Here is a 14,847-nt window from a genome sequence, read left to right on the forward strand (position 1 = left end):
AAGGGGCTTGTCCCGGCTGACAATAGACAGGCGCTGTTAGCCAATGAGCGGCCGTATCAGCCCAATTCGACGAGGGCGCTTCACCGAGGGAGCCAATGAACGCAGAGAGAGGGCGGGGCTTGCGTGCGACGCCGCTTGCTGCCGGGGAAACGAGAGTACTGACGGCGTACGGAACAGTGCCGGTGGACTAGAAACTCCCGCCATTTCGACAAGGAATTAACCTCTTGATTGATCCAGGTTACTTTTTCCCCCCCCGTAACACTTAGTAGCGCTGCTTTCTGATAACAACAATAGGAACATGCAACGAGTTCAGCCGAGTCCAGGAGAGCAGGCCTAGTTTGTGAAGACTTGGTTGGACTGTACGAGCGCGCCAGACCTCCCGCTGAACTGAGCTCTGGCTGTTGCCGCGAGTTTGTATCTCGGTGGTGGTTTGCATCCTTTCACGCTCATCTGGAGGAGGCTAAAAGTTTAACAACTACACTGAGAGACAAGCAACCTGTTTTTTGTTTGTTTGTTTTTCACCTCCAAGGCGTTAAACCAAGCATGACACAGCTGCTGGAGCAGAGAAGACGGATGCCATGAAGCGGGAGGCGCTCTGTTATTGTTTTGCAACGAGATAGCAACCCCAGCTAGTTAGCTGCTAGCTGCTACACGTTGAGAGCCGGGCCTGCCGGCGGTAACGTGACACAGGAGACTCCGGCATACATGCTAAGGACATATTATTGTATATTACTTTGATAGTTTGTTGCCAGGTTTGATTTTTTTGTTGCCATCCGTGGATTTTTTGTAATGGCACCGCTTTTAGGCCGGAAACCGTACCCACTGGCTAAGCCGCTAGCCGAGCCACCAGGCCCGGGAGAGGAGGTGCACATCATCGAGCACACCAAGGAGGCCTTCAGGAACAAAGAGTATCCTTTGACATGATGCTGATGCTCAGGCTTACGGAGGCAGCCCGACTCGGCCTGGCATGCCGTGTGGCTGCTAATGTCCATTAGTGTTCACGCAGCCACACGCGGAGCACCGCGGAGGTGGCTAACGCACCGAAATTGACGGTACCGGACATTTTCCTCCGCCCCGTGTTTCACTTTACACCGGGTGACTGAGCTGTGCTACCTAGCTCCGTGTTGCTAATCAACCCCACTGTAGCTCAACCAGCAGTTTCACGTACATTTATCTCGTGTGGCACGCGTCACGTTTCACGTGTTTAATCAAGTGTGGAGAGTTTAATTAATTTTTTAAAAAGACGCTTTCAGATATTTACGGTAGCGGGGTTAGCCGGGCGCTGCTAAGTGTGTCATTATGTCACAATGGGCCGAGGTCTGCCTCAAGATGTTGCTCGGCTCTTAGCTCAGAGTTAGGTAGCCATTAGCCGCCGGTACATTTCAGTGTTTATAAGTTTGCCATGGGAGCACAGGGGGGCTGTTTAAAAAACGGGTTTACTGATTTATAACAACGTTTTGAGGGGCTTGTGGTGTGATAGCTGGGTCACTTTACATACTTGTTTTGTTTTTGTGTTGTTGTTTTTTTAAAGATGAAAACTTACTGTACTGTTAGCACGAGAGTGAAACCAGCTGTGTCAGGTCAAAGTGATACACGTAATGCTAAATGTGTGTTTTTAAAATATGTTTTTAGATATTAATTCATACACTGACACGGCTATGTTTAGATGTTTGTATCTCCCTATTGTCAACACTGTTTCAAAAACACTTATATGAAGCACAGGCCTCTTATCTTTAATAATAATAATACATTTTATTTCATAGGCGCCTTTGTGTCACCCAAGGACACCTGACGATAAATGTAGACAGCAGATAATAGAAACAAACAAAAAGAACCATAAAAGTATGAAATTACAAGAATACAACGTTTAAAAACTGGTTAAAATAGGACAATGCAATTGAATCAGATGGAAATTTTAAAGTGCAGACTTTCACTTTAGTGTGGAAGTGTTGGTTAACTTTTTGAGGCAGTCAAACTTTTTTTTCTCTCTTTACTCAAGTCAGCGACCCATAGAGGCGTTCACTTGTTTCCCACTCAAATTCCTTTCATCCTAGTAGTCAGGACTCTTTCCCAGCTTTACTCAGCGTCTTTATTTACCCGGTAACACACCACACAATTAAGTTTTTGTCATGAAATCATGTGGACGGTCAGCGCCCCGTGACCGCGACCCTATTTTAGACAATACAGACATCATTTCTATTGGTGGTGGTATTTTGTTTCTTGTAATTTAGTAAGCAAAAGGATGAAGTGAGGAGGAACATGAGTTTACATGTGGCTATTGTAGTTTCCTTGACCGAACTTTCTACAGAGAATATGAGGCACGCCTGCAGAGGTACAGTGAGCGCATCTGGACGTGTAAGAGCACTGGAAGCAGCCAGCTCACACACAAAGAAGCATGGGAGGAGGAACAAGAAGTCACCGAGCTGTGAGTATGATTATATAAAGTTGTGTGTGTGTGTTAGGAGCGACTGTCACGGCGCCATCCAGCATGTGAAATAAAAGCCTGGCCGTCCACTCTGACGACGCAATCCCGATATAAATTTTGTATATGCCGTGACCCGCGCGTATCACTAAGATGCCCAAAAATACAAATGAGCAGAAGCTCAGCAGTATCAGAAAAGAGCCGTACTCAGTGAAGCAGTGAAGGTCACAAGGCTTGCTGCTTTGCTATGATTGGATAAATCTGCCGCTCCTCCTCTTATTCTATTTAGAGGGTGTGTGATTCATCCTTGAATCTGCAATGGCCTGGTGAGAGGTTCCCATATGCTGATCTGCAAAAGGGAAGGGCATAACCCATCTTTATTTCCTCTTTTATTTTGAAGGATAGTTGAACTGAGGTTGTCACAATATCAAAATTTTAAACTTCGGTACATTGTAAGTATAAACATTTTTTGCCTGATGCCTGGACAAGAAGTCCAAGGCGCACAACGTAGGATTCCTTTTTTTGTTTCTTCTTTTAATTACCAGTAATAAAGAAAAGTCCCTGAACACAGTCCTTACTTCACTGTTTACTCGCATCTTTAATCTGCTCACCTTGCTACGCCTCGGTTTGTTTGCATCCTCTCTGTCGACGTACACAAAGTTTTATAAATTCACCAAATGAAAACTTGCGTTTTTTTTTTTTTTTTTTTTTTTTTGAGTTTGGATTTTTTTTTTTTTTTTTCAGTGAGCCACATGTTGATGGAGGAGCCTTGTTGTTAATGATGTAGCCTTACTGAATGACACTGGCACCAACCAGATGTGTTCACTGTCGCTTCACCTTGTCACCTGATAACACCTCCCTGTGATCATTAGTAGACAGTAGAGAATCTGATGGTCTTTTGACAACTGATCTCTGTCACTTCACCTATCACCAACCAGGTGTACATATACTGTCTGTATGTATATGTGCTGTCAGTGTGAGGAAGGTGAACCAAATATGTGTCACACAGAGACGTGACAGCAAAGATGGCGCAGAGCAGCGGTCATGTGACCAGATCTGGAGCCAGTCAGGATCACAGGCTGTGTTTAGGTTCTAATTATATCAGCAAAGAGACTCCCCCTGCTGGTCACTCTCAGCCCTTTGTTGCTCTGTTGTCTGTGACGAAAGAGCGCCCCACACCCACGAACAAATTCAACTTATGTCTGATGTGGTAACTTTGCTTGATGAGCTTGTTTTTTTAATGTGGTCAGGTCTCTTTGTAACAACTGGTGACTGTTTTCTGTTTGCAGGCTTCAGGAGGAGTATCCACAGTGGTTTGAGAAACCGGTTCTGGAGATGGTCCACCACAACACGGTGTCTTTAGACAAACTGGTTGAAATGGCCTGGGTGGAAATCCTCACCAAGTACGCTGTGGATGAAGAGTGTGACTTCCTGGTCAGTTTGAATTTGAATCATACCGTGACTCATCTGCATTTTCATGTTCCTGAGTTGCACATAATCACTATAAACAGAATCTTTTAAAGGGCCGTGGATATGTTTTTTTTTTATTTATAACAACAAATCAGCTATGCCTCAAGTGATTGCTGACCATTTTACAAAACATAAACATTTTAGATGAATATTTTAATATTACACAAACATTTAAATGCAATAACGTCTAATACGACTTAGCATTCATGTAAAACCAATGTCACTGATACACAGGTGTTTTTGATTAAAAACTTTGTCTTTGTTTATTTTGAGAAGCTCACAAGACTTTTTCGTTTCAGGTTGGGAAGGACAAAAGTTTGCAAGTGAAGGTGGTGAAGATCCATCCTTTAGAAAACCCCGAGGGTGAGACAGCGGAGAAGAAGCTGGAAGGTGCCTGTGACTCTCCATCCAGCGACAAGGAGAACGCCAGTCAGGAGAACCAGAGGAAGGAGCCTCCTCCCCGAGAGGAGGAGAACAGGAGGGAGAGCCTCAGTGAGTACCGATCTGTGCACGAACAAACTAAATCAAAGTTTTGAAGGACATAGGAAGAGCAGACATGCATATAGATAAAACTTGTTTTGGTCAGGACGAGCGCTATTGTTTGATAAATCAGGCCACAGAGACGGTTTTTCAAGTTTCCACCGTGTCACTTGTAGTTTTTAACCACATTTTACTGCATGTTTGAAAATGACTAATTGTTTCGCTTCCATCAGGTGACAGAGCACGACGCTCGCCAAGGAAACTTCCCACTGCCATGAAGGAAGAGAAAAAGAGATGGGTGATGCCCAAATTCCTTCCTCACAAGTACGACGTGAAGCTCATTACTGAGGACAAGGTTTGTATACAGTGTCTAAACTTCTTTTCCATCTTGGTCCCAGATAAGAATTAGACGTGTCTTGAAACACACAGCAGCACATTACCTGTCTGTACATTTATGAGCTAAAACTGTTGATCTTTTTTCTTGGGGTCTATGATCTGTTTCTGACCCTACATCTTCCCCGATGACTTCCCTCATAGGTGATCAGTGACGTCCCAGCAGACAGTCTTTTCAGAACGGAGCGCCCTCCAACCAAGGAGATCATGCGCTACTTCATCAGACACTACGCTCTCAGGCTGGGAACAGGAGAGAGCGCTCCCTGGGTGGTTGAAGACGATCTGGTGAAAAAATTCAACCTGCCCAGCAAATTCAGTGACTTTCTTCTCGATCCCCACAAGGTAATTTACTCACGGTATGTTCGTGTTACCTGACTTCAAAGCGTTGCTTGTTCTCACACTTTTTATTTTTTTTCATTTCGCTAAAGTTCTTAGCAGAGAATCCCTCCGCGAAGCGTAAGAGTTTGACATCTCCAGACGGTAAACCGAGCAAGAAGCTCAAGACGTCTGACACGCCAGGAGAGGATTCAGGAAATGAGAAGGGAGAGAAGAAAAGGAAAAAGAAGACCGACTCTTTAGGCATGCCTATTAGTCCGACCATTTGGGGCCACATGCAGGTTAGTTGGCACGTATACATGTCAGAGCTTACTTGGTGATTATGTGGTGTCAAAACTTTGCTTAATGGATCATGTTGTTTGTGTTTCAGAAAATAAAAATGAACGGCTCGCCACTCAAAGTAAAGAACTCGGGAACTCCAAAGAAAGGAGAAGGCAAAGGCTCTTCTCCCTCCACCCCGAAATCAAGCAGGAAGTCCGGAGACAAGAAAACTGGAAAGAACGTCCTCAAAGCGTCTAAAAAGGACGGTAAAGCTGGTGCCAAGACACCGAAGATGAAGCAGATGACTCTGCTGCATCTGGCTAAGAGCACCCCTGCAGGGAGCCCGAAGAAGAGAGCCCGTAGTAGCAGCTTGGGTACTCCTAAACTGGGGAAGCCACTGCACCCCATGGCCCTGCACCTCCTTCGTTACTATAAAGAGAACAAGGGCAAAGAGGATAAAAAGAACTCCCTTTCCTCCCTTATCTCCAAGGCCGCAAAGACCTTGTCCCCAGATGATAGGGGCCGGCTGCCGGAGGAGCTCAAGGAGCTGGTGCAGAAACGCTGGGAGCTGCTGGAGCAGAAGAAGCGATGGGCGGCCATGAGCGAAGAGGAAAGACAGGAAGAGATGAAGAAAAGGCGCGAGGAAGTCAAAGAGAAACTGCGAGAAAAGGCCAAGGAGAGACGCGAGAAGGAAATGCTGGTTCGCCGCGAACAATCACGCAGATACGAAGACCAAGAGATTGAAGGCGGCAAGACCTTGCCCACGTTCAAGCTTGTAGACATGCCCGAGGGGTTGCCCAACACCCTGTTTGGGGATGTGGCTATGGTCGTGGACTTCCTTCAGTGCTACGCAGGGCTACTGATGCCGGACGACCAGTATCCGATCACAGCAGGAGCTCTGATGGAAGCACTGGCTGGAGAGCGATCCGGCTTCCTCTACCTGAACAGAGTGCTGGTGGTGCTGCTCCAGACGCTGCTGCAGGACGAGCTGGCAGAAGGCTACAGCGAGCTCGACATTCCTTTATCTGAGATCCCCCTTACCATGCACTCTGTGTCCGAGCTGGCTCGGTTGTGCCTGCGACCGTGGGACGCTCACGGCGAGGAGAGTGGCCAGGGCTCAGAGGACTCAGGAGGTTTGGGAGGCTTTGACGACGTGGTGACCAGCGAGTTCTTGGATAAGCTTGAGACAATCGAGGTGTTTGAGCTGAGCCCCGAGGAGAAGGTCAACCTGCTGGTGGCACTATGCCACCGCATACTCATGACGTACTCGGTCGAAGACCACGTTGACGCAAGGCAGCAGCGGTCAGCTGAGCTGTGGAAGGAGCGTCTGGCGATGCTGAAAGAGGTCAACGACCGCAAGAGGGCTGAGAAGAAGAAGCAAAAGGAGATGGAGGGCAAAGGTAGGCGGGCGTCAGTAGAGAGCTCCACGCACAGTTTTTTAATGTATGCGATAAGTTGACTTATCATTTTCATTTTTTTCTGCCCTCAAAGGTGAGAAAAAGAAAGAGAGCAGTGCTAAGAAGGAGCCCAAGAAAGAAGTCAAGGTGGAGCCGGAGCCAGAGGACATGATCAGCTCAGTGAAGAGCCGGCGGCTGATGTCCATGCAGGCCAAGAAGGAGAAGGAGGAGATGGACAGACAGAACAAAGGTAAGGTTTGCAGGTAGTGGGGCAGAGAATCAATTTAAAAATGTGTGATGGGTAACTGATGGACGTGACGATGTTGATCACTCGTTGTCATTTAGCATTATTTGATCATTTCAAAGTCAGCGTACGTCAGTCTTATTAATGTCTTGTTCCAACCTTAGAGCGCATGGAGAAAGAGGCTGAAGAGGAGCGGATGCGTAAACAGAGAGCCGCCACGGAAAGAGCCTTTCAGGATGGTATCACCAAAGCCAGACTCGTCATGCGCAGGACTCCACTGGGTACTGACAGAAGTCACAACAGGTCAGTGCTGCGGATAAAAGATTACACACCAGATAAATGAGCTTTAGTAAATACTCACCGTGATGTCTTTTTGTTCTCAGGTACTGGCTTTTCTCTGACGTGGTTCCTGGTCTGTACGTTGAGAAAGGCTGGGTGCATGAAAGCATTGACTACAGCTTCACTCCTCCACCCGAGGACAAACCAGCCGAGCCTGAGGTGGAAGAGGAAGAGGACGGCGGGTCGGCCGCTACTCAAGATTCACAAGGTACAGTCCCTAAAGTATAAGTTCTCCTCATCGAAATGTGTTTGTTTAGAAAAATCTCAACCGTTTTGAAGTTTCTCTGCAACCCTCAGTGTGCAGCTTTGTTTCTTTTGTGATTAATTACTGTTTATGTTGTAGAAACTGAAAAAGATGCTGAAAAAGATGATGGCAGCATCGATGGTGCTATTAGCGAGGGAGCCCAGCAGGGAGCAGCAACAGACGTCTGTATAGAAACGACCGTTCCCAAGCAGGGACAGAACCTCTGGTGAGACCTCTGCTTCTGTCTCTCTGTCTTTGTCTCTCTTCTTCTCTTTCATTCAGTTGATTTCATCATTTTCTTTCATTCTTTTCCACTCCGTCCTCTGAATACAGGTTCATATGTGACAACACAGCCGAGTTGGAGGAACTAGTGGAAAGTCTTCATCCTCAGGGGGTTCGAGAGAGCGAGCTGAAGGCGAAGATACAAAGCAGGTGCATGTACTCTCATTATACACGATGATTGTTTTAACAAACATGAAACCTTCTAGTCCTTAAAGCAGTGCCTGGCCTCACCAGCTTTTAGAGGTTTGTTACAATCATCCGACAGGCGCTTATTTAAAGCTTTTATCATCTCCGCCCGGCCCAAGTCTGGAGGGCTTCTTGCATTTGGTCGTGTGAATCGTACTAACGGGTTCGTGCACATTTATGACTGTATGCTCAATGACCTCTCGTTGTTGTGGTCATTCACAATTTAAAAAAAAACAAACAATTGTATTTACAACTCCTACCTCACCAGTGGGTTGGGCCTTCAGGTGATCAACAACTGAAAATAGAATTGTCTGAAATTTGTCTCTTCGTGTTTACGGACAGGACTTCAGTAGGTTTAGGAAAAGATTGTGGTTTAGGTACGTTATTTAAGTTACGTATGCAACATAAAATATGTCAATGTTGTCAATAGAGAGCCACATGTACGATGCTGGTTTGGGAAATATAACATAGCTGCTTCAGGAGACAAGAAGGGCAACATAGTGTTTCCCATCCCAAGCAGACGATATTGCTTTAACAAGGCAGCCTCAGTCATGGAGTGAATGAAGCTGAACACAGAGCTGTCCACTTGCCTGTTTCAGATACCAGGACATCGTCCACTCCATCCATCTGACTCGTAAGGCAAAAATGGGCCTCAGGACCTGTGATGGATATGCAGAACTACTCAACTACCTGCGCAGTGACATCCAGGAGGTGGCCTCACGACTCCAGAAAGGAGGCCTGGGATACCTTGATGACAACGTAGACCTCGAAGAACAGGTGATCGTTTGCGCTGACTGCATGTGATGTAAAGTGTATCTGTTGTGCATAAAAACTTTGTGATTCTAACTGTTTTCTGTTTGATCTTCACAGTTGAAAGACATGGAGAGCTTGAAAGACTTTGGCGAGTGCATCATCACCATTCAGGCCTGCGTAATCAAAAAGTTCCTTCAGGGATTCATGGCGCCCAAACAGAAGAAGAAGAAAAAGCTCGGAGGGGAAGAAAGCAGCAAAGCTGAAGAGGTGGACGAGGAGAAAAGACTGGCAGAAGAGGCCAGGGTAAGAGAACAGAGTTGTAATGTTTTTAAAGAAGCTGAAATGAAGGTTCATAAACAGATTCTTCATTTAAAGTTCTGCTGTTTTTAAGCAAGTCTGGGCTTTTCCCTCGCAGGTAGCGACAGCGGTAGAAAAGTGGAAGACTGCCATCCGAGAGGCCCAGACCTTTTCCCGGATGCACGTCCTGCTGGGAATGCTGGACGCCTGCATAAAGTGGGACATGTCCGCTGAGAACGCTCGCTGCAAAGTGTGTCGCAGGAAAGGTGAGGACTGTCTCTAAAGGAAGGAAATAAAACGTACATGACAGGTTTTTCACAGCTGATTTCTACAGTGAGATCTTAATAATAGGTGTGTTGTTTGGGCTTGATGAGTTGCAGTTTGAGTGAAGCAGTACTACACTACTACCCAATGGTCTCCCACTCCCTGTCTAGTGCTCAAGCAGAGCTCATCTGTGCTGAAGCTGATGGACTTTAAGCCCAGATCCAAACAGAGCAGCAGCAGCAGGTTCAGAGCACAACAGACTAGTAGTATCAGGCAGGTCTACATTCAGAACCAGCAGCAGCGCAGGCCAACAGGTGAACCAGTAGTCATAAGATGAGAATACAAACAGACCCATGAGGAAAATGATGTTTACTGGCAGGACAAGTAAAATAGGATCAACAAAATGAGGGAGGTTTAGGTGAAACCAGAATTAGTAGCTCGGTTTTACGATGACGATCTTTTCCAGGTGACGACGAGAAACTCATCCTCTGTGATGAGTGCAACAAGGCCTTCCACCTGTTCTGTCTGCGGCCCGTGTTGTACCGCATTCCTGCCGGAGAGTGGCTGTGTCCGGCCTGCCAGCCCACTGTGGCCAGACGTGGCTCCCGCTCAAGGTAACTGTTCAGCTCCGTCCTCGGGTAGAAACTTACTGAACTACAGTTTGACAAAAATCCAAAGAGACAACTTTACTAGTTTCACCTCCCTTCTCATGGTGCAACCCCAACATTTACTGCTGACTTTATCATCCGTGATAAGGATTTTAACGTTAAACTCTCCATTGCAGGAACTACAACCAAGACACAGATGAAGAAGAGGATGAGGAGGAGTCTGAAGAGGAGGAGTCAGAGGAGGAGGAAGAGGATGAAGAAGAGAATGAATACAAAGCCATGGGGCACAGCTGTGAGTATCAGCAAGAGGAAACTAACCAAACCATATAGAAAAAGGTTATCTGTGACTTTTTTTGCTTTTGTTAAACACTAAGGCGTAAAACAAAAGCAAAGTCAGTTGACCTGTTAGAAAAATGGGGGGTCCTTGGTGCTCAAGGTTGGGAATGAGAGGAATGCTGACAGGGGATTACTGCCACTGTCCTCTCCATGTCTCTATTGTCTGCGTGTTGTCATGTCGCACAGCTCAGATCGCTTTGAAGCCATGTCTCACTCTGGCTTCACTCACAGTATGTGGCAGGATGATCCCCTCTTGTCAGTTCAAGCCCGCATGTCAACGATTAAGAAAGCTTCATGCATCGATGCTGAATAGGCTGAGAGAGGATCGCAATGATGACACGATTGCTCCAATTTATAGCGTGTCTGAATTTGGCACACACTAAAATAAACTAGAACGAACAATTAATCATTGATTTTAGTAAAAACTAAAATTCTAATTTCCTGAGCATATTTGTAAAGCTTTCTGTGAATATCGCACTTGTCAGGAGTGACTGATTAAACTTCCAAACAATGACCATATTACAAAAATTCCCCATCTGCAAGTTCCATGACTGGAAAAATGAAGTTAATTTTGGTTACAAATGGCTGAAATATTTTTTTTCCCCCTGTGCCTTTTTTAATACTTAGAAAAACACTTTTTTTAATTATTTCTCTGCAGTGAGACCAAGGAAGAAAAATAAGCAGTCCTCATCTCGACAAAAAAGTTCAAAAAGTAAATCCAAGAAGTCGTCTTCGAGTACTCAGAGCAAACAGAGGACCGGCCCCAACAGCCCCGCAGACATCGATGAACTGGTAAGAGACCTCCAGGACGCAGGGCAAAGGGCACACAGGATACAAGAGGGCAGGAGTTCACCTATACTGTGATTGAAAGTTTCATCGAAAGCGTCAACTTAATCATTGTTGTTTTTTTTTGTTGTTTTTTTTGTTTTTTTTGTTGCTGCAGGTGCGACAGAGCTCCCAGTCAGGAGTGCGCAGGCAGGCGCTGGAGCTGGAGAGGTGCGAGGAGATCCTCAAAAAACTGTCCAAGTTCCGCTACAGCTGGCCTTTCAGGTGAGCGAAGGACATAATCTGCATGTCTTTTTAATGTACAGACACAAACATGTAATGTTTTGTGTGTGAGGAAACTAGTAGTGAATGCAGATACACTGCCATGTCTTCGTCTCTCCAGGAACAATTGATTTGCTTCTTATTTCCTGAGTTGTTAAATGATTATCAGACTTGGGGTCGAGACAACAAAGCTTCCACCTTCTCGACTATAAACTGTCTATCCATCTATTCATAGTAAAATACTACACATGATCTAATTGTCCTTATTTTTAGCTGATGTATGTGCACACACATTTGACCGATAAGGCCGCTGCTAATTTAACCCTTCACCCCATGCTCTGTTGGCCTTGCAGGGAGCCTGTGTCCCCGGAGGAGGCAGAGGACTACCTGGACATCATCTCCCAGCCCATGGATTTCCAGACAATGCTGGGGAAGTTCAGCCAGGGCTCGTATCGTCACGCCCAGGACTTCCTGGAAGACATTAAACTCGTTTTCGCCAACGCAGAGGAGTACAACCAGCAGGGCAGCACCGTGCTCTCCTGCATGGTCAAGACGGAACAGACATTCACCGAGCTGCTCCAAAAGCTGCTGCCAGGCCTCAGCTACCTCCGCCGACGGTCACGCAAACGCGTCAGCCAAGCGCCCGCAACATCCGAGGATGAGGAAGAAGACGAGGAGGAGGAGGAGGAGGAGGAGGAGGATGATGAAGAAGAGCAGGAAGAGGAAGAGGAAGAAGAACCCAAGAAGAAAATGCAGAACGGCAAATCGAACAGGAAGAAAGCCAGAAACTCTCGGGGACGGAGGAACGAGAGGAGCGAGAGCGAGGAGGAAGACGAGGAGGAGGACGAGGAGGATGATGACGATGGCAGGAGGAGGAGTAAGCGGACGTCTGCCACCTCAGGCAAGAAGGATTACAGGGAGCAGGATAGTGATGGCGAGCGGGACACACGGAGAACTCGTCAGCGGCGGGGCCGGGACGACGCGAGCAGCGACGAGGACCGGTCCAGCCAACAGCGACATTCCAAGAGACAGAAACGCTCATGAAGTCCAGGGTGCTTTTTTTTTTTTCTTCTTTTGTTGTTTTGTCTTTGCTTTAAAATTTCTGTCCCGCTCTTTTAAAAATGAAAAAGAGCCCTCCATCATCTCCTCGACCAGCGGGACTTTATCCTCAGAGGGACTTTTTTTGTGTTTATTGAATTTCTGTTCATATTTTGAAAAACAAAAAGAAAACTGATTTATATTTGTAACATGTTTAATATTGGTGATGCTTTTTTTTTTTTTTTTTTTTTAAGACATTTGAGATAATGGAGAGGTCCTCAAAGCTCTTAAGACTCTCTGATTTCAATCTCAGTTCCACGTCGACAACCTCACACACACACACACACACACACGTGTAATTTGACTTGTTGTCCTGTGAACTGTTTTTATATTTGCGCTCCCCAAAACACCAGTACAGTGTAATCACACATAGTCCAGCCATCACTTTACTGCGGGTGTTGTAGGAGACGTAAATCTAGCTGTAAAATGTTCGTCCCACTCACGTCTCTGTCACGAGTCATTGTGTTTTCACTGACTAAAAGTACTTCTTGTTAAAGAGATGGTGTCGATGTAACTTTAAAAAAAAAAACATAGGAAGGCTTTCCTTGTGCTAATGGCTCATTCTTGTCACCTGTAAATCTCTTACTAAGCATCTTGACACCAGGATTACCTTTTGGTCAAATGCAAGTCTATAGATAAACATGGTAGGATTTTACTAGTTGTAGTATTGTTTTTTTTGTTTTAGTTTTTTCCCCTTTCAGCCCAGATTTAACAGCAAAACCTGGGTGGGAACCACACATGTAGTCACATCACTTTTAGTGCTAAAAACATGACTTTCACCTCAGCTCTTGGTGCCAAGATGTTTTCAAAAATAAAGGGACGCCGACTCGGGGTCTCATTCATGGCGTTGTAGAGCTGACCAGCCTGTCCTCCTCCTCCTCTGTAGTGCCCTGCCACTTTAAAACGAACCGGTACCTCAATGCTCCGTCAGTTTGCACTCCTTCCTGTGTAAAAGTGCACCTATTATTATGCCAGCAGCCGCAGGACCCTACTTTCTAAGAAAAATAAAATAATTAAAAAAATTACCTGCATAAACATTTGTAAACAGTGTTTAAAACGACAAATGTGATGTTTGTTAAGAAAATGGGCATTTTTTGAATATTTGATATTTTTTGCACATTTTATTTGGTATTGTAAATGATAAACTTGTTAGTCGATCTTAATCAAAAAACAATAATTTGCAAAGGTTTAACCAGGGCTCGATGCAGAGAACATGTCAGAGTTATTTTACCTTTTTATCACAGTTGACTTGAACACGTGGGTGAACCAGCCCCTCAAAGGCAAATGAAGGTTTCTCCTGCATGTCCTGGCTTAGTCACCAGGTGGTGCTCCTCTCCTGCACTTTGAATACTTTTTGTCCGAGCATTTTTTTTAATTATTTTTTTTAGTTGACAGCGCTGTTAGCTGGACTGGTGCAACACCTGACTCCCACTTTTGTGTGCTCACTGGTCATCAAAGGACAGGGGGGAGCTTCGTAATGCTGGTGGATTTTGGCTCTTCAAATTGTTTTGTAGTAACTTCAGGAAGGAAAACTAAATGTGCAGCCGTTCCTGCAGTTTGTGGCGAGGTTGCAGTTATGTATGTTATATACTGATATGGCAGTGGTTGGCTTTTCCCTCTTCTGTCTGTACCGTGCTGTGCTGTTCTCCTGTGTTTCTCTAGTGCTGTTATCAAGACTTTACTGATTCATTTGGTTACACCCCTCCACCTTTCTATTATTTTTGTTTTTATTTGGTTTTGCTCCTGACATGATTAACAATAATCGTAATTGTTTGACATTCAACAAACAAAGAGGTGACTGCCCTTCTCAAGTTGAGACCTGACTGTAAATGCTTTCTTTGTTCTTGGAGGAACTGCAAAAGTCTTTTTACACTTCCTTTTTTATATATATATTTATAGTCTCTAAAGCTGGGGGTGTGGGCAGGTTCGGAGGATTCACATGTAAAGAATTTCCAATAAAGGCTATGGACGAAGACCGTAGTTCTCCCTGTTTTATTTGTGTTGAGCTGATGAACGCCCCCCCCCAGGTCCGACAGACAGACATCACTGCCATCTGTAAACCTTGTAATATGACAATGAACAGGGAGGAAAACTGGCCAGCCGTGACTACAGACTGATGTCTAATTTTACTTTTTAATAAAATCTCAAACAGTTTTCTTACTCTCTGGTGTGGACTCTTTCTCACAAACATCTGCAACTTCAAATCGAAGCCAAGTTAGCTACAAATATGGTGTGTTGAAGCCAAAACTGACATTAGAGAGGATTAAACGTGTCATTATTCACAGAGAGGGATGAGCAATTTGGACTGAAACTGTTCCATGAAAACATTTTGTGGAAAAGGTGAAGCTGGCAGTAGTCGAGTTTGACCTTAATCATACAACTCGGGCTCT

The 14,847-nt window shown here is 45.3% G+C and overlaps 1 protein-coding gene across 2 annotated transcripts; it reads left to right on the plus strand.

Annotated features, from left to right (window-relative positions):
* Positions 1 to 138: 138 nt before the first annotated feature.
* Positions 139 to 14,611, plus strand: baz1b (bromodomain adjacent to zinc finger domain, 1B). Of its 2 annotated transcripts, XM_027280151.1 has the most exons (22): positions 139 to 908; positions 2,309 to 2,425; positions 3,712 to 3,856; positions 4,192 to 4,384; positions 4,606 to 4,727; positions 4,910 to 5,107; positions 5,194 to 5,382; positions 5,472 to 6,762; positions 6,854 to 7,009; positions 7,168 to 7,306; positions 7,387 to 7,550; positions 7,686 to 7,812; positions 7,920 to 8,018; positions 8,654 to 8,831; positions 8,925 to 9,110; positions 9,223 to 9,370; positions 9,539 to 9,682; positions 9,835 to 9,982; positions 10,153 to 10,268; positions 10,971 to 11,104; positions 11,256 to 11,362; positions 11,713 to 14,611. In XM_027280151.1, the coding sequence occupies exons 1-22, from the start codon at positions 790 to 792 to the stop codon at positions 12,401 to 12,403; spliced, it is 4,911 nt and encodes a 1,636-aa protein (XP_027135952.1). In that variant the 5' UTR covers positions 139 to 789; the 3' UTR covers positions 12,404 to 14,611. The 2 variants fall into 2 exon arrangements, with proteins under 2 accessions (XP_027135952.1, XP_010735725.3); XM_010737423.3 differs by lacking the exon at positions 9,539 to 9,682 and having other exon boundaries at positions 790 to 908.
* The last annotated feature ends 236 nt before the right edge of the window (positions 14,612 to 14,847 follow it).

The sequence above is a fragment of the Larimichthys crocea genome, chromosome VII (assembly GCF_000972845.2).
Source record: "Larimichthys crocea isolate SSNF chromosome VII, L_crocea_2.0, whole genome shotgun sequence".
Lineage (NCBI taxonomy): Eukaryota > Metazoa > Chordata > Actinopteri > Sciaenidae > Larimichthys > Larimichthys crocea.

What these genes read in the sequence shown, in the direction of transcription:
- baz1b (XM_027280151.1), top strand. Translation starts at nt 790, where the DNA reads ATGGCACCGCTTTTAGGCCGGAAACCGTACCCACTGGCTAAGCCGCTA. An exon ending in ACTGACAGAAGTCACAACAG is followed by an intron (nt 7,307 to 7,386) that starts GTCAGTGCTGCG and finishes TTTTGTTCTCAG; the next exon opens with GTACTGGCTTTTCTCTGACG. An exon ending in CAAAGTGTGTCGCAGGAAAG is followed by an intron (nt 9,371 to 9,538) that starts GTGAGGACTGTC and finishes CTCCCTGTCTAG; the next exon opens with TGCTCAAGCAGAGCTCATCT.